The 24,660-nt window shown below is 39.9% G+C and overlaps 3 protein-coding genes across 5 annotated transcripts in view; 1 reads left to right on the top strand and 2 right to left on the bottom strand.

Annotated features, from left to right (window-relative positions):
* The window catches only part of CA13 (carbonic anhydrase 13), a 27,740-nt gene extending 25,383 nt beyond the window's left edge, over positions 1 to 2,357 (bottom strand). The window contains exon 1 of one of the 2 annotated variants that reach the window (XM_008689105.2): positions 2,173 to 2,357. In XM_008689105.2, coding sequence (XP_008687327.1) covers positions 2,173 to 2,209 — 37 coding nt within the window. In that variant the 5' untranslated portion in view covers positions 2,210 to 2,357. The remainder of the gene's footprint in view (positions 1 to 2,172) is intronic. The other variant, XM_040626115.1, reaches the window with a different exon arrangement.
* A 16,140-nt stretch (positions 2,358 to 18,497) lies between these two features.
* On the top strand, positions 18,498 to 23,643 carry RBIS (ribosomal biogenesis factor). Its single transcript, XM_008689101.2, has 4 exons — positions 18,498 to 18,613; positions 20,763 to 20,879; positions 23,101 to 23,217; positions 23,515 to 23,643. The coding sequence occupies exons 2-4, from the start codon at positions 20,766 to 20,768 to the stop codon at positions 23,584 to 23,586; spliced, it is 303 nt and encodes a 100-aa protein (XP_008687323.2). The 5' UTR covers positions 18,498 to 18,613; positions 20,763 to 20,765; the 3' UTR covers positions 23,587 to 23,643.
* E2F5 (E2F transcription factor 5) overlaps positions 23,633 to 24,660 on the bottom strand; it is a 29,040-nt gene continuing 28,012 nt past the window's right edge. For both annotated transcript variants that reach the window (XM_040626054.1, XM_008689171.2), the window contains exon 8: positions 23,633 to 24,413. In XM_040626054.1, the coding sequence (XP_040481988.1) occupies positions 24,304 to 24,413 (110 nt within the window). In that variant the 3' untranslated portion in view covers positions 23,633 to 24,303. The remainder of the gene's footprint in view (positions 24,414 to 24,660) is intronic.

Genomic DNA, 24,660 nt, shown 5'->3' with positions numbered 1-24,660 from the left:
TCCCTACACTGAATCAATAAAACTATCAGGTTAGTGGAAGAACTTGTAAGTTTTTGGTGAAGGCATTTTCCAATGCCTCAAGTCTTGGTGTTCCATTTTATCATTGCTACTATACCCAGTTTAAGTTTCCTTTTATCTGCTCATTCACTGCTTTTGTCAGTCAAAACAAAACAAGCAACCAAACTTGCCCAGTCAGGATTCAACATATTTCCAGTAGGATTTTGCCAGTTGATCTACTTATAGGCACAGTCCTCAAAAGGCTATTGCATCTAAAAGCAGGAAATGGGGGCACCTGGGTGGCTCAGTTGTTAAGCATCTGCCTTCGGCTCAGGTCATGATCCCAGGGTCCTGGGATCGAGCCCCGCATCAGGCTCCCCGCTCAGCAGGAAGCCTGCTTCTTCCTCTCCCACTCCCCCTGCTTGTGTTCCCTCTCTCACTGGCTGTCTCTCTCTCTGTCAAATAAATAAATAAAATCTTTAAAAGAAATAAAAATAAAAAATAAAACCAGGAAATGGCCCTATAATTGTTAGCAGACATACAAAATTACTCTTTGGTAGTGGTTTTCCAGGGATAGATTTTTTTAAATTTCTGAAGATAAGCTTCATTGGAGCCACTATTTTCTAACATATAAATGTATTAAAGAGTAATCAGTACTCATTGATTGAAAATACCCTTCTTCTGGGGGGCGCCTGGGTGGCTTAGTCGGTTAAGCGTCTGCCTTTGGCTCAGGTCATGATCTCAGGGTCCTGGGATGGAGTCCCGCGTGGGGCTCCCCGCTCAGCGTGGGGCTCCCCGCTCAGCGGGGAGTCTGCTTCTCAGTTTCCCTCTGCTCCTCCCCACCGTTTGTGCTCTCCCTCTCTCTCTCAAATAAATAAAAATAAAATATTAAAAAGAAAAAAAAAAAAAAGAAAATACCCTTCTTGTTCCAAACTATAGTGAGGGCGCTGTTGATACCCAGTAACTGTTAAATAACAAAAATTAAAATGATTCCAGCAGAGAGGGAAATTAAAAGAAATTTGTTTTGTGTTTTTTTTCCCAAACATAAATTGGAAAGTAGCAAAAGTGTGAGATTATAATTATAGTTTCAGTCAAAAAGAACTTCACCTAAATTATACCTTTTATTATTAAAGTTCTAAATTTCACCTGCTCCCATTTTTAAACTGGCAAGTTATTCATAACCTCAAATAGGCTACAATTAGAAATGAAGCTTTTCTCTTTCTTTGTGAAAATAAACTTTCTATAAAGTTTGACTGTATGGTACTGTTGAATAATATACATGTTAATCCAAGGAAAGTATTATTATTATTATTACTCACAGATCTAATTTTGACAGTGATTCACTGTCAGGCTTTCCTGGTGTCACTTTGCAATTATTTCAAATGATGGTTATTTTGAGATTTAGTATATAGAAGAAGAAAAGTATATATTTTATTATCACTGTCACTGTCATCAATAAATACAAGTTCACCTAAGTGCTAAAATTTGAATAATCCTCTGTCTCTGCAAGGATGAGTGTAGGAGAGGGAGAAAGAGTGAAAAAGTAGCACGAAGTATAACTTCATTTTTTTGGAGAGAACCTAAGTCTTCCCAAAGCTAACAGTACCAAATTGCCATGGCAATATTTTATAGTAACAGCTATTAAGAAAATTGCAGTATTTTGATTGCCAAGAAGGCAACTTAAATCTTCAGGGTTGCAATTCAATTATTAAAATTCCTTAGGTGTAGCTTCAAATGTTTTCCATGATTTGTTTCCTCTAAGTGAATGAACTTAAAAAACTGAAAGCGAGCTTGTCCTCTATTCATTAAAGTATGTCATCAGACTTCTAATCTCCGAGCCTTTGACTGATTAGTAGTTGTTACTAGGGAAAGTCCTCGGCTTTGCAAAAGAAAGTGACTGGACATGTAACGATGATTTCGGGGTCTGAGGAATCTTCACAGGGCTAACGCACACCAACTCTCACCCCCACTATCAACACCCTCCAAAAGACGCTTTTCCTGTCTACACAAGACTAAGCCTTCCCTCCACTTCCTGCATTCAGCTCTGGGGAAAGCTGCCCAATTTAAAGAGGAACCAAAAAGTTTCTTCCAAGTGCGGGATCAGCAGTGTGTGGTCTGTCCCCCACAGCCGCGCCCTGAGCAAAGCCCTCCCTCGGATCTGCAGAAGGCGCTCACCGTTGTGTTCGCCGTATCCCCAGCTGAGCCGCGACATGGTCCCTCGGGTCGGAGGCAGAGGAAGATGTGGCACGGCAGCGAGAGGAGGGAGCGAGCGGGGCAGGCGCGCGAGCTGGAGAAGGCGGTGGCCAGCCTAGGGAGGGTCCGCCCGCCGCCGCCCGGCAGAAAGGGAGCGCTGAAACCCCGGGGCCAGGGCGCTAACGGCCTCGTCCGCCAGGGGGCAGTGGCGTGCAGGAAGGTGACCGCACGTGTGAGGGCTACCGGAGCGGTGGAGCTGAGCTGGGTCCAGGGGCTCGAGTGTGAACTCCAGAGAATGAGAGTGGGCTTGATAGAGCGGCAGAGGGGAAGGGTGGGAGGAGGGAAAGAAAGAGAGAAGGGTTTCCGGAGGGGATTTTCGGCCTCCTGAGAAGTAGTCACCCAGGAAAGTGTTGCTTAGAGGGCTATTCTGGGAATAAATGAATCACTGGGGCCTGAAGCTACCAGGCTGGGAGGTGGGGCTGCTGGTCGTTGATGCTAGTGGTGGTGGTGATTACAAGCACAAAACGATAATGACAATGGCAATCGCCACAAATATAATTTAGCTGCTATGCATTAAAGGCTTACCATGGGCTAGTGTCTGAACCAAGACGTTTACCCACATTTTGCGTTAGATCCTCAACATTCCTTTGAAGAAGATAGTATAATTGCCCCAGAGGCTTAAGAGAAGCTAAGTAACGCACCCCAGGTCGCGACGCTAATAGGGGCCGAGAGTTCCTACTAAAAAGGGATAGATGTCCCTTCGCTTCCACCAGTCTGGCTCCTCTGCCCATTCATCCTGTCCCCTTCCTCATTCTCACCTGTACAGGCTGTGGCTTGAGGAGTGAGGGAACCAACCTGATTATTGATTCTTGGTCCAGAAGTTCTGCTGCCCTTTCGTCCCCGCTGACAGGATGGTGTTCAGTCCGTCTTGTCTTGGATGCATGGTAGGCTTGCTGTCCTAGGGCTGAAAGCTGAGCTGACCTGACTGCAGAGCCTTGAATTTCTGTCCTGGAGTAGTGGGTGTACTGGGCTCAGACTGAAAAATAAAGAGAACTCTGCGAGCTGCCGGGATTGTAATTACTGTTCCAACTGCGGAAGGGTTTGAGTTGGGTCAATTTGAAATTTCAAATTGAACTATGCGGTGTTATTTATGGACAAACGAATGCAAAGAGCTCCTTATTGGTCATGAGCCTTCCATGGAAGATGTAAGGGTGGCTGTTCAACTATCATCTTTCACTTTCTCTTGCCACCCACACAGCAGCTACATAATGTGGTAATTGCAAGTCCCAGGAGGGTACCTCTTTTGGTAACCACTGTATTGTTTAGGGACCACTAAATAAAGACCATTTTGAATGATTCTTCTTTAGACCTGACCTAAATATCCCACAATGCAGCCTGCACCTCCTTCTGCTTCTGTAATTCTTAATGAGGTTAGAACACAATAGAAAAAAATTTTTATACAGCAATATGTACAATAAACTTTATGCTCCTCTTACACCTAAGAGAAAGCACAAGCTTTCTCTTCCATATTCTCTGGCACAATTGGATTCATTTATGCTGGCATAACAGTGGCCAAACTTCTAATAAAAGTTTTATCTATATTCACTGTCACTACAAAAGACAAAATAACATATATGTATATACTTACACGCAAACATATATTAAAGTACTATTACCTAAAATATACAAAAAGTTCTTGAAACTCAACAATAAGAAAATAACCTGATGAAAAAAATGTTCCAAAGACCTTAAAAGACATCTTACCAAAGAAGATACACAGATTGCAAATAAGCACATGAAAGATGTTCCACATCATATGTCATCAGGAAAATAGAAATTAAGACAATGGGAAGATCCCACTACATACCTATGAGAATTTCGAAAATCCAGAACACTGACAACACCAAATGTCGGCAAGGCTGTGGAACAACAGGAATTTCATTCATTCTTCATGGGAATGCAAAATGGTGCAGCCACTTTAGAAGACAGTTTGGCAATTTCTTACAAAACTAAACACACTTCTACCACATGATCCAGCTATCACAGTACTCAGTATTCACCCAAATGAAAAGTTATGTCCACGGGATGCCTGGGTGGCTCAGTCCTTAAGCATCTGCCTTCGGCTCAGGGAGTGATCCCCGAGTTCTGGGATCGAGCCCCGAGTCAGGCTCCTCCACGGGAAGCCTGCTTCTTCCTCTCCCACTCCCCGTGCTTGTGTTCCCTCTCTCGCTGGCTGTCTCTCTTTCTGTCAAATAAACAAATAAAATCTTAAAAAAAAAAAAAGAAAAGAAAAGTTATGTCCACATATAAATCTGCACATGGATGTTTATAGCAGCTTTATTTATAATTGCTGAATCTTGAGAGCAATCAAGATGTCCTTCGGTAGGTGAATGGATAATTAAACTATGGTACATTCAGACAACTGAATATTATGTAGTACTAATAAGAAATGAGCTATCAAGCCATGAAAAGACAAAGAAGCAGCTTAAATGTCACGTTGGTAAGTGAAAGAAGCCAATCTGAAAACACTACATGCTGTATGATCCCAGCTACATGACATACTGAAAATGGCAAAACTATGGAGACAGTACAAAGATCAGTGGTTGCCAAGAAGAGGGGGAAGAAGGTGCTGAGTAGACAGAACACAGAGGATTTTTAGGGCAATAAAAATACTCTGTATGAGGGGTGTCCGGGTGGCTCAGTGGATTAAGCATCTGATTCTTGATTTCAGCTCAGGTCATGATCTCAGGGTTGTGAGATGGAGCCCTGCGTCAGGCTCTGTGCTGGATGTGGAGTCTGCTTAAGATTCTCTTTTTCTCTCTATCCCTCTCCTTCTGCTCCTCTCCACACCCCTTCCTTCTCTAAAATAAACCAAAAACCCCAAAAAACTCTGTATGATATTACAACGATGAACACATGTTGCCATACATTTGTCCAAGTGCACAGAACATAAAACACCAAGAGTGAACCCTAAAGTAAACTATGAACTTTGGGGGATAAGGATGTGCCAATTTAGGTTCATCATTTATCATAAATATAGCCTCTGGTGGAACAAGCTAATAATGGAGAAGGCTAAGCATGTTGGGGACAGGGGACAGAGAGTATATGGGAACTCTCTGTACCTTCCTCTCAATTTTGTTGTGAAACCAAAATTACTCTAATAAATACTCCTTTTTTTATTTAGCAAAATAAACTCACAAAATACTAACGGAGTCATGTAAAACACACACACACACACACACACACACACACACACACACACGAGGCAGCATGTAGGAGGCCACTGCCAAATTTGGGACAATTTGGCCATTAGAAAGATTAATAATAGTAATAGATTGTAACTTCCACTCCCCAAAATATCCATGAGTCCATAGTGATACTAAAAGAAGGAGAAAGAGAGAAAATACTTCTTGATGAGAGATCGTAAGCTACTAAATACAGATAAAGTGATAGAATTATGAAACAATCATTCTTGCAAGGCCAGTGTAATATCTGGTTCAGGCAAGTCTCAGTAATGTGCTAAAACTTCTAGGTGAAATGCTATTGGGGGTTGGGGTATTCACTCAGCCTGGGATTAAGAGACAAAATACATGTCACAACCAAACGTAATGTGTGACCCTCAATTAGATCCTAGGTTGAAAAAAAAGATGCAATCCCTGCTTTGGGGACAGTTAAAGAAATGTAAACACGGACCACGTGTAGGTGGTATTATTGAATTGAATTACTGATGTTAATTTTCGTAGGTGTGGTGATGGTAGTGGCAATACTTTAGGAGACGAATGCCAAAGCAATAGGGCCAAAGTCCCTTCATGTCTGCAACTCTCAGATGCCTCAGTGAATAACTGGTGAATCCAGCTGAAGGATGTTTGGGTTTTCAAACTACCACCCTCACAATTTTTTTGTAGGTTTTAATTTTTTCTAAAGAAAAATCTGGGGTGACAAAAACCCTCTACTTCCTCCAATTAATGAACCATTAGCTTGCTAAATAACCTTTTGTAACTAGGTGTGGGTTTTCCCCGTAACAAAGAGCCTGTGTCTCCAGGTTCATAACCATGAAGTGTAAACAAGTAGAGGAAGATTAACACTGACCAGAGAACCCAGGATTCCTGACCGAACACATGGTCATAATCTCCACTTCACTCTTGATTCAATTAGATCCAGCTTCCTTTGCAACAAAGCATGCTTAAGTCTGCTCTCCTCTTCAGTGATCACAGTATGTTATGAGCAGTGCTTGTAAGTTATAACTCAAGCCATAAAAATATTTCATTAAGGATGGTAATATATTAAGAAAATACCAAAGTATGAATTAATACTGTTCTATTAGGGCATATATATATGGACTCTTCCTCTGAGATGCACATTTTTTCAAGGATTCTTTTTAGAAACTCTAAATGTGAACCCAAGTGGCTATTATCATCCGACTTTTCCTGAGCAATAAACTGAGATGAACAAGGTTCCTCAGTTACCTAGAGAGGCAGGCCACACAGCTGGGGACATAGCCCCAATCTGCAGAGTCCTAAGTCCAAGGTGCTCCAATCTGTGCCCATTTCCTTCATTCAAGTCCTGTGATTTGCACAGCTGGGACTTATTAACCACAGGAATGTCTTATCATTTGATATGGAGAGTGTTGGTTTTATGGAGCTGATACTATATGGGGGTTTCGATTTCTTTAATTTCCCATTCCTAAGGTTATCTTAAGGTTATCTTGAGGTTAGGATTGCATAATACAATCTCCTAAAGGGGCTGCAGGACTCGCCCAAGGGACCCAGGTTTCATGCTAAGATGGAATACTGACCAAAATTGAAAAGGTAGCTTCGATGAATCACCTCTCAAGTCACTTTCCAGATTACAACTTTGAGAAACTGGAGCCAAACATTTTGTCCTGTGTTGTCAGACAAAAACATACATTGCCAAAATCCTACCTTCTACGTTTTTGTTTTTTTGTTTAATCTCATACAGTCTTCTAACAGGAATTTATCACACCCTATTTTATAGTGTTTCATATCTTATTTGAGCAAATTATAAAAATAGATAAAGCGGGAAAGAGAAAAGAGGAGAGCTAAGATTATTTAAAAGGAAAGAAATCTGTACAGACATCAGATCAATATTGAAAAGCATAGATAATTCAGGGTAAAATAATTTAACTGTCAAAGAATTTAATTAATCGTTATCAGCTTGGAATTTAGCTAATTTGGAAAGAAGTCAATTTCACTCTATCGCTGTCAACTCTTTGAAATAAAATGACAGATAGAATGAGGGGTGCTTAACAGGCATTCTTTCATCAGCACTTATAAGGTTTAACCTAACCTCTTCTGTCCTCTAGGGAAGAACAGTCTGTTCTCTCAAGAGCAATACCAAAATCCCTATCTCACCATCAAGCGAGGTTTGATAGACCCCCCACTCCAAGAAGTTCTCTGCCTGGATATCACCATTTTACCACCAAAGATTTGATGCACTAGTCCTACCTAGCAAAACCTTCCACTCCCACCAAACACATACCATTATATCCTTTATAACCTATTCTTCCTCTTGATCATTGTAACTAGATGTGGGTTTTCTCCTTACAACCCTTCTTCCTCTTGATCTTTGCCATCAGTATACTAATATGTTCTAGAATTTCCTCTTTTTAGAGGGAAAATCCCTCCCTGAACATACATACAGCTCCTTTTTGCTGCCCACCCATCCTGTCTGGTGTTCCTTGGGTTCTTCTATACCCAACTGTATTAGTAAGGTTTTTTCAGAAAAATAGAACCACACACTGCGTCTGTGTGTGTGCGTGTGTGTGTGTGTGTGTGTGTGCATGTAAAAGAGATTTTGTATAAGGAAGCAGCTCACACAGTTATGGAAACTGACAAGTCCTGAGATTCACAGGATGAGTTGGCAAGCTGGAAACTCAGGAGAGCCAGTGGTGTAGCGCTAGTCTGAAGGCTGGCAGGCTCAAGAAACAGGAAGAGCCAAAGTTTCAGTTCAAGTCTGAGGGCAGGAAAAAGCTGAAGTCTCTGTTAAAAAGCAGTCAGGCAGGAGGAATTCTACTTTACTCAGGAGGGGGTTAGCCTTTTCATTCTATTCAGACCTTCAACTGATTGAGTAAGGCCCACCCACATTAAGGGGCACAATCTGCTTTACTCAGTCTACTGGTTTAAATGCTAATTTCATTCAAAAAACACCCTCACAGAAATACCCAGGAAAATGGTTGGCCAAATATCTGAGCATCCTGTGGCCCAGTCAAATTGAGACATAACATTAACCATCATACCAACCTTTAAATTTTAGGGGTTTGGAACTTTCTACTAGGATCCCTTCCCACTATATACTCTCATTCTAAGTACTTTCACAGTCTATGGACATAATCTACCTAGTTTAAAAATCTATTCCAGCAAGAGAAATATAACATGAGTCACAAATGCAGGCCATTTTTATAACTTTAAATTTTCAGCCAGTTACATTAAGAATAAGTTTTTTAAAAAGTGAAATTTGTTTTAATGATTTATCTTATTTAACCCCATATATCAAAAATATTACTGTTTTAACATCAATCAATATAAAAACTATTAATGAATGTACCAGTTATTGACGCATTCTCTCTCAGCTCTAAATTCACCACACGTTACCTGCTCTGTGATAATGGAGCTTTGAGACGGTCTTCTTTGCAGCAAGCACAATGCTAACCTTTTTTCAGTAGAGGGACATTACAGGAGAGGGACTGGTTTCCTGGTTCTGATGTGCTGCATTTTGGTTTTCTTCTTGCTCCCGCTGGGCTTCCGGCAGAGACAGGTGTGGGTGGACACGCAGGGATCCAGTGGCCCAGCCTCATCCCAACAGTGTGCAGTCCCTCAGCAAGTTCACAGCCCCAGCCCCAACCCAGTAGCCCTCTCCTCAGAACTCCCAATGCAAACACCACACATCCCCTCTCCTGCCACCCTGCTGGCAAGCAGCTGCCTCGACTCCTCTGCACACCTGCCCACCAGCCTCAGGCAGCCTGCACCATGGGTGGTGTTTCCCATGGTGCTTCTGACACAGACACTGCCCTCTAGGCTGTGTATCACCTTGCGGAGACATAGTTCCCAATGCTGAGTCCCCTTGTACCCCTGCATGCCAGACTTGGCCCACTGTACCCCAGAGGGGTGTCTCCTGCTTACCTGGTAACTCCGGACCAGCTCTGGCCTGTGCCACCCATGAACTTCTCTGCCATCCATCCAGTGGGCTGCTACTACACCTCCCCAGTGATCTGAATCCCAACCTTGGAGGGGAGGCCAACTTCCGAGTTTGTCCTTCCTTGGAAACTCCCCCTTAGCCGAAGGATATTCTTTTTTTTTTTTTTTTAAGATTTTATTTATTTATTTGACAGAGAGAGAGACAGCCAGCAAGAGAGGGAACACAAGCAGGGGGAGTGGGAGAGGAAGAAGCAGGCTTCCTGCTGAGAGGGGAGCCTGATGCGGGAATCGATCCCAGGTCCCTGGGATCAGGCCCTGAGCCGAAGGCAGATGCTTAATAACTGAGCCACCGAGGCGCCCCTAGCCTAAGGATATTCTTTATAATTTCCTTACATCTTATTCCTTGGTATAGTTAATAATTCTTTATGTTGACTTTCCTTGTTAAAATTATTGTATGATTTTTTTATCTCCTGGTTGGACTTTAACTGACACAATTATACATTTTACATTTTTTTGTCTTACTAGGTCTTCTACATCTGATGTGTATCTTACTCTTATAGAATATCTCAGTTCAGGCTAGCCCATTACAAGTGATTGATAGCCACATGTGGCGAATGGCTGCTATATTGGGCAGCATGACTCTAGAGCCACTGAATTGTATCTAACTGCTGCAACTTAAGGTGTCTGAAATGGAATTATTTCCTCCCCATCCCAGTTTCCATCCCACAGTTTTCTCTATCTTATTAAATCACACCACCATCCACCCAATTGTAAAAGTCAGAATTTAATAATCATACCAATTCCTGCTTTTCTCTTTCTTCCTTCCCCTCCAAATTTTGTGTATTTAACCCCTAAACAACCAGTTGATATGAAAAAAAAGAAAACTAAACTATAAACATGAAACAAAATTCAAAAGATGAGTAATTTTTAAGAGGTCTTCATGCTATTTCTTCTTAATCAAAATCTCAGCTTCTTAAAAAGTATCAAGACTCCATCCCAATAAGGGTGTGTTGAATTTGGCATGCTCATACGCTGTTGGTAGAATTGTAAAATATACGGTCTTTCTGAAAACAGTTTGGTCATTTAAATCAAGCATTTTAGGTGTTTATAACCTTAGCTTTTATTCCTAGGCATGCTCCCCAAGAAAATATTAGGAGATCCTCTCAAAAGTTTATGTAAAAAGATGTTCATCACAATATATTTATAATAGAAAAAAATCTAGAGACAACAGAATGTCAATGATAAGAAGAGAGTTGAAGTAACTTATTGTATATCAAAAAGATGTAATTTTAGAAAGACATAAATATATTTTTAATATACTTATTAATAAGTATATATGTTTATGTTTATAGATTATAAATTTTACCTGGAAATACATTCCAATTTTTAATAAATAACATAACATAATTGCTTAGGAAAAAAGCTGCAAAGAAATATATTTTTGAAAATCTGAGTGGTGGAACTTATTCTTTGTTCAAAATATTTATTAGATTACCTTTAGAACCTAGGCAGTTTTGGGTTGCCTGGGTGGTGCAGTTGGTTAAGCATCTGACTCTTGGTTTTGGTTAAGGTCATGATCTCAGGGTCATGAGATCAAGCCTCGCATCAGGCTCTGAACTCGGCGTGGAGTCTGCTTAAGATTCTCTCTGCCTTTGCTCCTCCCCACCTAAAATAAATAAATTAATTAATTAATCTTTTTCAAAAAAGAAAAAAAACGCTAGGCAGTTTTAGGCCCAAGGAATATAGTCACTGCATTAGTTAGTCAGCTTCCAAGATAGTCTTCAACGATCCTCACCTCCTGGCATTAATTCTTTGTGTAGTTTCCTTCCTTACTGAATAGGAGAGGCATATATGAATAATAAAACAGAGTGGAAGTGATCGCGTATGGATTCTGAGTCCAGGTCATAAAAGACATTGCAGTTTCTCCTTTGCTCTCTTGGATCACTCAGCCTAGAGGTAGTCAGCTTTCAAATTGTGAGAATACTCAAACAGCCCTAGGGAGAGGCCCTCCTGGAGAGGATTTCAGGCATCCTGGCACTAGTCAGCACCAACCTATAGCCACATGTGTGAGTTGCCTTGCAAGTAGATCCCTCAGCCCCAGTCAAGCCTTCAGATGACTGCCACTCCAGCCAACACCCAGCTGAACCTCAGGAAAGACCCTGAACCAGAACCATCAAGCCAAACCCCTCCCAAATTCCTTACCCACTAAAATTATGAGATAATAAATGAGGATTGTTGCTGAGAGTGCCGAAATTTTGGGGTGATTGTTATACATTAGAAAACGAATATATGGGTGCCTGGGTGGCTTAGTCGGTTAAGCGCCTGCCTTCGGCTCAGGTCATGATCCCAGAGTTCTGGGATCGAGCCCTGCATCAGGCTCCCTGCTCAGCGGGAAGCATGCTTCTCCCTCTCACACTCCCCTTGCTTGTGTTCCCTCTCTTGCTGTCTCTCTCTGTCAAATAAATAAATAAAATCTTTTAAAAAAAGAAAAGAAAACGAATATAGCAGCAAACAAACAAAACCAGATAGAAGGCTCTGCCTGTCTGGAGCTTACATTCTAGCAGGACGAGACAGATAAAACACAAAATGAATAAATATATGGTATACTATGGGACAATATGGGATAGCTGAGGAGGAATGTAGGAGGACTTGGAACTTCATAGAAGTGGTCACGAAAGCCCTCACTGAGAAGAAGACATCGAGAGAAGTTCTGAAGGACATGAGAAAGGAGCCTTGCAGATATTTAGGACGAGAGGGCTCTAGGCAGAAGGGTTGAGAAGGAGAAACACAACTCGCATGGATTACAGAACGGGAAGAAAGCAGTGGGGGCAAAGGGAAGTCACATATGGCTTCAAAGGCTATAGTAAGCACTTTGGCTTTTATTCTGAATGATGCAGGGAACTTTGGGAATTTGGAGCTGAGGAATGACATGATTTGATTAACATTTTAGCAGGATTCCTCTGGCCACTGGGTTTGCATAGAGAGCAAAGCAGGGGAACCAGTTAGAAGGCTATTACAATAACCCAAATGAGAGGAAGGTCATGGAAAGTAAAATCAGAATGTAATCATTGCTGGTTATTTGTTTTCTTCTCTATACTTCTCTGAATTTTCCATTTTTACAATGACTCTTCATGACTTTTCTAATCCAAAGGAAAATCAAGTCTTTCAGGAGCCAAATGTTTGTGAGAACTTTTAGTCCTCAGTACTTTTTGTTTATGAAAATACAGATGCCCCTGTAATTCTTAGGATTTCAGCACAACAGGGTTGCTATAAAACAACATAAAGAGGAAAGTCAAAAACTGTCGATGTTGGTCTGCACGGACCCTGAACATAATTTTAACTGAAAAACAAAACTATTTTTGAGCTTTAGACAGCTTGAGTATTTGCATTATCAGCTAACCTTGATAATTACAAAGTACAGCATCCTTTCACTTTTTGTATTAAATACTGTTGAAATTTGGAGTGTCAAATTGTAATTAAACAGCACACTGCCTTCTTGGCCTTTGCCAATTTTCTGAGTTTTAAACGTGCACCTGCTAAATATTCCACAATTCCTGTAATTTTTAACCATGACTTGGATTTTACCCAAGCATCATAAAAAATGTGAAAGGACTTCATGTACCTTTTGAATATTTTTATTGCCTTTGGACTACGTATTTGAACATTCTTAACCTTCAAATATTTCATATACAAGTTCTCCTTTGTGACTATAGTTAGTTTAGTTTCAGGGTTTCTAGGCACTTGGCCAGGAAATTACTCTGGATAAAAATCTGTTCAATTAAATTAAAACACATTTTTTGGGCACCTAGCATTCCTGAGGAACTGCGCTACAAGAAGATAAAAAGAAGTGTTCTTCTAGGTATCTTTAGTCATGGTAAAGGTGATAGGGCTTTAAAGTTATTTCTAGTATATTGGCTACAGTACCTTGCTTGCTTTTTTATACTTCAGGGAATTTTATTTCATTTAGCAAATGTGTATGCCATACCTCCCATGCATTGGAAATACAGAATCCTACATGGGGACACAAAGGTGTTTGAGAAATAGACCGGTCCTTGAAGAGTACATGGACTAGCCAAGAGATAAACATGCATACAAGTAATATGATGTTTGAATTATAGAAAATATATAGTGAAACACTAAAGCCTGTGACCTACCTCCGGAAGCTTTATAATAACCTGCAGAAATGAGTCATTTTTCCTTCCCCCAAAAAGGTTAATGATCTCTTTTCATTTCTTGGTTCTAACCCTCCAGATATTTCAAGGAATTTGACCTCGTTAGAAAGGTGGAGGGTCCTGTCTGTCCTGCTCCACTTTCTTATATAGACTGTGTTACAGATATGTTTGTTCTTAGTCTAAAATTAAAAGCTTCTGTCACCGAGGGGTTAGTGGGGAAAAGAATCCCTTCTTCCATAATCAATCATGAAAATTTTCATGATCTAACTGACCCCTCACAAGAAATGCAGATTCATTGGAAGGTAGCTTTACTATTTACTTGGCCCACAAAGAAACTATACAGCAAGGCAAAATGCAGCTCATTTTTATCGACTGTTCTTCATGAGCTGATACTCAGGGGAGCCACAGCAGGTGCACTGCCATCCCCGGCTTACGGTTACTTATTCCCCGAACCCCTGCCTCCTTGCCTGCCACCATTCCTTCTTCTAATCTACTTTCATGCTGCCAACTCAATTACTTCCTATAACAAGCCATATGGTGTGTCTGTGTGTGTGTATGCGTGTGTGTGTATGTGTGTGTGTGTAGGTGTGGAGGGAAGGGGAGTCCTTCATTGCCTGTAGAATAAAAATCCAAACTTTGCTATCCGCTTGTCTTCTTTTTCTCTCTCCTTTCCCTCTTCTTTTCCTTTCTCTCTTCCCCTTTCTTTCTTTCCCTATCTTTCTTTCTTTCTCTCTTTCTCTCTTTCTTTCTCTCCCTCCTTCCTTCCTTTCTTCCCTCCTTCCATCATAATTAAGTCTAAAAGACATCAGGTCTTAATAAGGGAGGGGAGATGGCAGCATCTTAGGGAAAGTCAGAGCCTGAGCAGGGTAAAGAAACCATCTCTGTAGGTGGCAGCAGCCAGAGTGGATGATTCAGTGGATGGTGTGAGCCCAGTGGGGATGAGGGGGGCACCTGCATGAAATCGGGGTGGGAGAGGTGGCAACAGTGAAGGAATATTGGTTACTAACAGGAAGATAAATCAAATTAGTGATTAGTACATATATTTAGAATAATATATATAAAGGGCACCTGGGTGGCTCAGTCGGTTAAGCGTCTGCCTTCAGCTCGGGATCGAAGCCCGCATAGGGCTCCCTGTTCCGTAGGGAGTCTGCTTCTCCCTCTGCCCCTCACCCCGCCCATGTGCTCTCTCTCTCTCTCCCTGACACGTGCACACTCTATCTCTCTCAAATAAATAAATATATAAATTTTTAAAAAACAAAAAGAATAATACATAGAGAATAATATATGTAGGGAACCAGGTTTCTCACTGATGGAGAAATAAATTACAAATATGAAAAGGTAGAAAACTAAAATAAATCCTATGGTATTCAGTTCAAATTGGAGATACTGGCATAAACTCATGGTTTTACATATAGAAATAACTACAGTTGGTGAGGTGTATGAACGTGTATAGATAGGTAGATAGACAGGCAAATAGTATAAACATCCATGCATACATTGCCTAGATCTGCCCACTGAAGCCTAGAAGCATCAATATTCCAGAGCTTGGCTTCTAAATATTATTCTGCACTGAAAGGAACCAGGGCTCCATGGAGAAATGACTAATTCTGGGACTTGGGATGCATAGGTCCAAAATGAACCTGGAGTGTTTCGCTGTGCCAAAAAGCGAGAAGGTGGTCAAAGAATAATGGGGACAAGTCAAAAGGATATATGTGAAGGAGCACTCACTGGCCAAATCTCAGACAATGTGAACATCAAAATAAATTATGATAATAAAAGGCTGTAATCCATTGAATAAAATAGCAACTCGTGAGCCTGTACTAATATAAATAAATAAATGAATAAATAAATGGACAGAGAATAAAGTTTTTACTTACAATGGAATGTCAAGTGATGACTATAGAAGGAAGACAGAGATATAAAAATTACAATTTGGGAATCAACATAGTAATAATTTATCGAAGAAACATCAAGTACCAAAACTAGTATAAAAGTTTGTTGAGGGATGGGATACTGGCATAGTTTCAATTGCTCCTCACAAAATAGTCATTGATTAAAAGGGGGAAAGGAGTAAGTCTACAGTGGAGAAACTTGGCAAAAAAAAATCTTAAGCAACAAAGTTAACATCCCCATAATGGGACAAATCTAAATCGCAAACCACCTGATGGGATGCAATGAGATCACAGCGCATCATTTCTGTGGTATTTCTGTCCACCTCCTTTCCCAAAAGTATACCCTGAATCAAATTATGAGGAAACAGAAAAACTCCCAATTATGAAACATTCTACAAAATAGGCTGTTATTTTTTAAAGTGTCAAACTATTGTGATTGAATGAAACAGCAGTGGGGAGAATACAGTTGAATCAATGAAACAAGTTTATCATAAAGTATCATCTATACAAGGCTAGGTTTGTTCCAATAAAGGGCTATGAGATTTGTTATGAATGGTTTGTAATTATTTATGTGTGCTCTCATTTTCCTCTTCTCCCTAACTCTCCGTGTTTACTTGTTGAATTGCTTTCATGACAGTCCTTTGAGGACCAGATCTGTATACAGAACTCTGCAATGCTGAGTTTTAACAGGAAAACTAAGGTTTCTGAAAAAATGTTTTCTCCACTTATGATTTAATTCATCTTTAAGGTTGTTAGAAAAACTGGAAATATATTTGCATGTATTTTTAAAGATTAGAAAACTTGAAGTTATTTTTTTCTTTATATATGATTCATTTGGTTTATAAGTAAATGGCATTTAGAAAATTAACACTATCTTTTCTTTTGTCCTAGTAATATCTTATGTTCTCATGCTTTGTATTTTATTAACTCTGCAATATACTCCTGTAAAGTAGTTTGGACAGAAGTAAAGACTCTTTCAGATACAAATGATTTAAAATAAAATAACCCAAGAAAGTTTAAGCCAATAAAACAATGTTTTTGCTTAGGTAACTGACAAGTCTAGGGATAGATCTTTCTTCCATCTATGGCTGAATCCAAAAACTCAAATGACATCATCAGAGTCCTGTGTTCTATTCCTCAGGTCTGTTTTCTTTTATATGTTGCCCTCATTCTCTCCCACTGCAGACAGGTCTCCTGCAAGTTGCTGGAGAAGATGGCTAATTGTAGCCTTAATTTCGCATCATCCCAATTCAAAGACACTAAATGTGGGAGATAGCATTCTTCACCAGCTCTAGTTGAAAAATCTTTAGAGGAGGATTGTAATTATCAGCTCAACAAGGACCATTTAATGGGAGAAGAATGGTTCCCCGGAAAGGATGCTGAGCAGATAATGGAAGTTCTCTGGTGTGGGCATATCCTCTGAATGGTCATCTACATGTGGGAAAGGGAAGCACAGAGAAATGAAGTAACTTTTTCATTCATTCCACTTTTTCAATTCAAGGAACCAGAATTATACCTATCTTATTTGCGTCAATATCTGTGGTTAACTCAGGCCTGGTAAAAGGATCTGATGATTTTCTGTAGCTTTGGTTTTGTTTTGGTTTTGCCCCCACACATTATGGACATTTTATACTAGCGTTTTAAGTTGTTTTTTAAAAAGTCACTCGTAGAATACAAAATTTGAATAAACACATATTGACAGGTAATTATTCCTTTTTCCTCAATCTATCCCTCAATCTATTCAATATAAACACAATAACATGATTTACTGTAAAAGTGGCTCATCTTCCTATAAGCAGGCCAGTGGCTGATTTGGAGGAAAGAAAATTCGACCCAGGGCCAACCCACACAGGTCCTAGTTTGGTTTTGTCCATTACTACTTTTGTGGACGCCAGCCAATGGCTTAAAATATGAGCCTAGGGGCGCCTGGGTGGCTCAGTCGTCAAGCGTCTGCCTTTGGCTCAGGGCGTGATCCCGGTCGCTGGGATGGAGCCCCACATCAGGCTCCTCCACTGGGAGCCTGCTTCTTCCTCTCCCACTCCCCCTGCTTGTGTTCCCTCTCTCACTGGCTGTCTCTCTGTCAAATAAATAAATAAAATCTTAAAAAAAAAAAAAATGAGCCTCAGTAGTAGCGTCCTTGCATAAGGGGAGTGGTATTAAGGCCTTATTTTGAAACTTAGAGTGTGGGCTAAATTCTTGTAAGTAATAAACTGATACATGTTAGTACTTCAACATTCGTTTAAAATCTGGCTTTTCCTATGAACTCATCAAAATAAGTTGGGAAACACGTGAAAAATGTTACTTTAATGGAGAGGTCCTCTTGGCAGAATTGAGTCAATTTTCTAGAGAACTTAACTCAAACTGTCTTAATTGAGAAATACACACTCACACAACCAGAAGGCAAAAAAATGTTAATCTTCTAAGTTTTTCTACCTTCCCTGATACTTGTTTTCTTTTTATATTTTCTTGTGCCTCTGCTGTGCTGTTAGCAATTCTCTTTTTGAAGCAAGGAAAAGAGAAAGCATTCCATCTTCTCGTTCATTACAAAAGTTCCTTCGGAGATTAGAGCTCCAAACTCTCCCTGCCACGAGGTTCTCAGCACCGCCAGCCAAGCCTCGGACGCCATCCAGCGGTGCGCAGCGCCACCTCCTGGGAGCGTGGGGAGCGTGGGCAGAGCCAGCCACGAGTCTGCGGCTGAGGGCCGACTTGCGACAGACTTCACGGCTCAGAACCTCAGAAACGCCTCAGTGCTTTCTGTACACATACCTACCCGCCCGGGAAGTCCCGACTTCGCAGTATCTCCAAAGCCGTTCGCTGGCCGGAGCCGAGTACTTGTCCTCAATCCCGCCTAAGGTAAGGGATACTCTTGGGGCGGGATTTCCCATGGTGGGCGGAACTTCGCCTTACGGGCGGGGCTTCGCTATGTTTAGAAGAAACATTAGATAGCTCTGTGGGCGGGGCTACATTACGAGGGTGGGAACCCGCTCAACAGCGGAATTACGTTCGGTGGGAGGGGCTTCGCCTGGTCTGGTCGGCGCTCTGTGGGTGGGACTCCGCTAGGTGGGTGGGGCTACGCCCGGTGGGCGTAACTAAGGCCTGTAGGAGAAGTTTTGACTGGCTCCTTTCTTCCCCGGAACTTCCTGAAGATCCTGTGCGTGTAGATGGCGTCACTTGGAGCGTGAGTTGCTGCACGAGGGTATTAAAGGTAATGAGGAGAGGTTAATAAATTTTCTGGCAGACTGGCGTGAAGTTTTCGGGGTTTAGAACAGGACTGGTGAGTCTCGTGCTGGTGAGGCCTGGAGGCTGAGCTCGGTCGCCCGCTGCCTCAGGCAACCGTGGTGGGCAGCGGTCCGGCTGGCCCAGGCCTGAAACCCGGGTGTCTTTTGGGCCTTCAGCCCTTGTCAGGGTACCAGTTTTTCGTTGTGTCTCTTGTCATCCCAATTTTCACGTTGCTGTCAGAGAATTTCAGTACTTTTCCACCCTCCAGGGTATTCCCTTCTCCACGAACCTTTCTCAGGTCCACAACTCTGGTGGACTTCTCCCTCTTGTGTCCATTTGTATGCTGCCTCTAGCAAGACAAACCATGTGACTGTGTTTGTATCACATACATGTATGTATATCACTTTTTGTATGTCTATCATTTTTATACCACACCTAGCACATCGTAAGTTATTAATGAGTACTAGATAAGTGATTAGATTTTGGTTACTATTGGAAGGATTTTAGATTATTTAATTGGGGGGATATGATGTGTATTTTCTACTTCCTCTGTAGTAATCATGAATTTCCTACTGTGTTCATGTTTAAGGAGGAGTACCATTGGTGTTTACAGGCATTGCCTAAGTAGTTTACTGAAGCTAGACATTGAAGGAGGATATAAATTTCAGTCAAGAGATACACGTTGAGCAAAGGAAAGAAAGGAGGAATATGCAAAGTGTTTTCAGAGAGCAGTTGGTAGACTAGGATGTGTGTGTTCAGAGAGGTAGCAGGAGATATGTTTGACATATTTATCCTAGATTTTGGGTTCTGACAATATACCAGGACAAAGCACACTGCCCCTAATGCATTGGAAGAGTCATTCAAAGTTTTTAATATTGGGGAGGTTCATCACATAGCACTAGGCATAGACTTGAATGCAGATGACTTGAGCCAGGGGTTGGCAATCTTTCTGCAAAGGGCCGGATAATAAATACTATTTGTTAAATAAATATTAGGCTTTGTGGGCCCCAATTGTAGCAGGAAGGTAGCCATAGACAATACATAATCAATGGACATAGCTGTGTTCTACTAAAACTTTATTTAGATACAGGTGCTTGACCTAATATCGTCCTTTGGTATAGTTTGCCAATCTGTGGTCTAACCAAATGCACCTAGGGACTATAGCAGTAATCCAGTCCTGAACTAGTCAGTACTACATTATGCTTATGTATACATGAGAAGCCATATTACATAATGTTAGCTCTGGGTCTAGGCTCCCAGGTTTTGAATCCTGTCATTTCTTGATTACTAACAGTGTGACATTGGGCAAATTAGGGCAAATTAACCTCTTTGCATGAGTTTTATCTGTAAAATGGGGATAATAGTACCTCCCACAAAGCGTTATGCAGAGTAAATTAAAGCACATAAAATGTTCACAAAGTGCTTATACACATACTATAAGCTCAGTAAATCTTAACTATTAATATTTTTTAAATTTTCCTCATGTGCATTGTTAAAGCAGATTTGAGACATGTTTCTAAGGTAGGATTTATAGACTTAGTGCGTGTTTAGCTATAGAGCAAAGAAAATATGTAAAGTTTCAAGACAAGAGCCATTCACATAGAGATGATATTGTAGTTGCAAAAGTAATTTAAGGTAGGAAGTCAGGATTAAGGACCGATTTTGAAGAAGTGTACATAGGAGAAAAGTGAGGCAAGTAAAAATGAATGAAAAAGGAGGAAGGAGACAGGAGTCCATCCTAACGTATTATAGAAACCAGAATGGTATAGTAGTATGTAAACTAGCAGGATGAATGGTGATGGTTAACATTGGCAGATGCTGCAGAGAGCTGAGAAAGCAATTGTGTTGATAGTATTAATAAATTCAACTAGCAGAAATTAACATGGTACTTCCTATGGGCCAAGTGGGCCAAGTATTAGATATAAAAGAATTAAATACATACTCTGCACTCAAATAGCAGAAAACCTAGCAGTGATGAAAGACATGGAAGTAATTTACTACATGCAGCAACTTTAAAAATAATCAGGAATAAAATGGAATTTCTCAGACCAAATTGGTATCTTTAAAAACTAAAATTGATTTATAGTTCATAAATGTGGGCAGCTTAATTGAGCTCCTTTTCTTTTTTTCCCTAGACAATGGCCAAGAACAAACTAAGAGGGCAGAAGTCCAGGAATGTATTTCATATAGCCAGCCAAAAAAGCTTTAAGTCTAAAAACAAAGCAAAACCAGTTACCACTAATCTTAAGAAGGTGAGTATTAGTTAAGCATTCTGACTATTGTTGACAAAGCATAGTTGTAAAGCCACTGGAAAACTGAATGTTATTATTTAAAATAGGTTCTTAGCCTTTCTCACAAAGGCAAGATGATTTTAAACATTTATTTTTTTTAATGAAAAAAATTTACCTATCTTGATGTAGATGTATGAAAAGAAAAAGGCACTTTAATTGCAAATGCGTGAGGTTCTAAAGAACAGTTTTGTTTGTTTGTTTTTAAAGATTTTATCCAAAGAACAGTTTTAAAAGCTTAATCAGAGCATAGAAATTATCAGAAACCGTGGTATGATAGAACTGTCAGAAACAGTTCTTATCTCTGAACTCCAGTATATTCAAGAACCTCCTAACAGAAGCAGACATAAAATGCTGGTCAGCACCCAATCTTTTTCTCCTCAGTAATTGTTATCTCCTTGAAGATATCTACAACTCAAACAAAAACCTATGAAATAAGATTCTTTCTTAAAATGCAAAATTCGAAAAGAAAGGAGTTTCTCTTTTTTGTGTTTTTTTTTCCCAAAAAAATTGAGAAATGGGAAATTTCTTAAGATTAAGTTGGTTCTTTAAGAAAATTCTTCAAGGAAATGTTTTCACATTTAAGTAGTAGGTGGAGTCAGCTCTCCAGGACTTAGTAATTGTAATAATAGTCATAGAAATATAGCATTTTATCTTTCAGTTTTCATGAACTATCTCAGTCAAGCTTTTTGATCAAGGATTTTTATGACTTAGTAAATGCTACAAAGAAAATAAAGCTCGGTGATATGATATGGGTAGGGAGTGACAATTTTACATAGGAGTGTCTTCAAAGTTGACATTGAAGCCAAGATCCAGATGATAAGGGGCAAGTAATCTAAAGTTCCGTTAAATGTTGGGAGCAGCGTATTCTAGGCAGAGACTAGCAAATGCAACGCCCCACGCTAGGGAAAAACAGGTATATTTAACTGAAAGGAGATCATTTTGTTCAAATAGGAGTACTAGAAGCTTTATGTACGCTAATGGGAAGATCTAAGAGAGGGAAATCTGGATAGGCGGGCTGGTTGGAGAAATTATCAAACAGTTTTCTCAGAAAGTGGCCTAACTTACTAGGTGGAGGTTTTAAGATTGCCAGGCACTATGGAAATGGTAAATTAAAGTTTGTGGTCATGAACTTAAAGTGAAGCCAGCCAGTCTGTCATGATTTCCTCCAGATTCAGTTTTAGGCTCAGAAAAAGCTGTCAGTTGAGTTTAACTAGGTTGCCAAGCAGGTTTGATTGAGGGAGAGAAGAGAAGGAAAGTTAAGAGAGTGTAAAGAAGTGATTGATTAAATAATGGCCATGGAATCTGTGCTGGCTAAAGGATAAAGGATATGAAAATGTGAAAAACAGTGACATTGGTGGGAGACGATTTGGGTAAGACTGAAGAATTGTTAATGTTAGCACACTAAGTGAGCTAGAGGAACAGGAGGTGGTGCAGTTACAGGTGATGGTGCAGCCAGAGGTGGTCCATGCAAGTGGATGGCTGACGTAGGTGAGGAGAAAGAACCTTGAAGTGAGGACCTGAGGAGATTAGGAAACCATAGGATTAGATGTTTGTTGAAGCCCATTAACCAGGCATGAGAGAGGTCAGTGAGCCCAGGTTTGAGATTCTTCATGAGGGAGCAAGTAAATGTGTTGGCAGGTGATGGTAATGAGGAAAGAGGTGTCAGAATGTTCTGATGATGCATTAGGTTCAAAGGAGCTGAGTTTTTAAGGAGAAATGGTTTGAGAGCAGCAACAAGAATATCACCCCACTTCCTAGATTTAAGAGAGGAGTGCTGCAAGGGAAACTGTGTCAGGAAATTGGACGGGACTCCAATAAAGTAAGAAGGTCAGGGAAGGATTCAGAGATGGACTGTCAGAAGGAGAGTAAGCCATTTGATCCAGGTTCCTCGTTTTACAACGAGAGATGATAGTGCCATAGCCTAGGACTGTGCTCCTGTATTTTAGTGTGCCTGTACCAACTCTGCATATGAGGTATGTCCACATAATTCTTGTTTTTAAAAAACCAGAACCTTTTATCTAAAATTTCCCAGTAAGACCATAAGACCTTTTGTGTGAATTTACCCCACAAATGGGTAGGGTTGATGAATTTTTAGGTTTAACAAGGTTAAATTAAAGTTGGATATATTGTATCATTAATGGTTACAAGATTATAGATTAATGCCTTTTTTCTTTTTTAAAAGATAAACATTGTGAATGATGAAAAAGTTAACAGAGTGAATAAAGCTTTTGTAGATATACAAAAGGAACTTGCACATTTCTCAAAAGGCCTTTCCCTTGAACCTCTGCAGAAACAGCTGGTGAGTAGAAATCAGTTCCTTTTGTTATGGCTAATAAGTTAAACTCCAACTTTTTAAAGCCAGTAAGTTGAATGTACTATTTAGTATTTGGATCTCTACTGTACTTGGCCTTGTAGTATCTACAGCATGTTGAGTCATATTCAGACTCTAAAACATTGAGTCCAAATATGAGATTTTATTGTTTTACTTCCAAAGGTAGGACTAGAAGAAATTAAGTTAGATAATAGATTATACACAAGTCATTTTTGTTCACTGTTGTTATCTACATTTTAAAATATAGTATTTTTCTCCCTTCAGATTCCTCAGCAGTGTCATGAAAACGAACCAGTTAATGTTGATGAAGCAACAAGATTAATGGCTCAGTTGTAATACACGGGAGATACATCAAATACCCCAAAAAGACCAATAAATTAAATGTTTTATACAGTTTTATTTTTAAAAATCTTGTTAATGTACAGGCATTGGCACATTTTTAAAACAAACTACATAAACAGATCTTTCCTATAATCTAGGAAAGTGGAATGTCAGAAGTCAACAAAATGTGATAAACTTAAAGTGCTAAAACAGAAGGCACTTCACAAAATCTGTTCACTGAAACAGTTAATATATCCTACTTACATCCTTCACTTTATAAGTGGCAGTGAATGTGTGTTTGGATTGGAGGACACACAGAAATACGGAGTTTCGTGGCAGTAAAAAAATACAAGTGATGAGCCGTTGGCCAACTTTTTTTGTTTTCGATGGCCTTAAGTCTACTTTAACTTTCCTCTCATAAGAGGAAAAAAACAGAAGGATTCAGAATTGGAAGAAAAGCTGAAATCCCAGAATGTAATTACTTGAGGGTGGAGGGGATTTGTGGGTATTAAATCACCTTTTCCCCTGAAAAAAGCTTTTGTTTTTGTGGCTGAAAAGAGCCCTTTGTTTTTATGGTTGAAGTTTTGTGAAGTAAAAAAGAAAGTATTAGAGAACACTTCAGAATCAGTGAACTAAAAAGATGTTACATTCATTATTTTAAATACTTAGGTTATTAAGAAGTCTAAAATGTTACAGTTAGAGGTAGATAACAGTCCCAAGTTTCCATGGAATCTAATAATTTAGTATCTGGACATCAAACAGATCACAAACTCCTTCATTATCATCTAAATTAAAGTTGTAGTCATCTGCTGGGGTAGGAGAGAGCCGTAAGAGAGGAAACACTGCAAGCAAAACAAATTCAGTGTTAAACACGGTTTTTACATACAGTTCATGATGTTCAACAAAATGCTCTCAAATACATCTATCCAAATTAAATTGCATATAAGAATATTTTACAGTAGGAAAAGTAGTTAATGACTTGTATCTAGTGTATATTTTGAAAGATTCTCATTTAAAGATTATGCATTGGTATGTATAGGTATAGCATAAGAAAAACAGGCTAAAATTTTTATAGAACTTGTCATGCTA

Source organism: Ursus maritimus, unplaced genomic scaffold (genome assembly GCF_017311325.1).
Source record: "Ursus maritimus isolate PB19 unplaced genomic scaffold, ASM1731132v1 scaffold_9, whole genome shotgun sequence".
NCBI lineage: Eukaryota > Metazoa > Chordata > Mammalia > Carnivora > Ursidae > Ursus > Ursus maritimus.
This window is presented reverse-complemented; position numbering and strand designations above follow the sequence as displayed.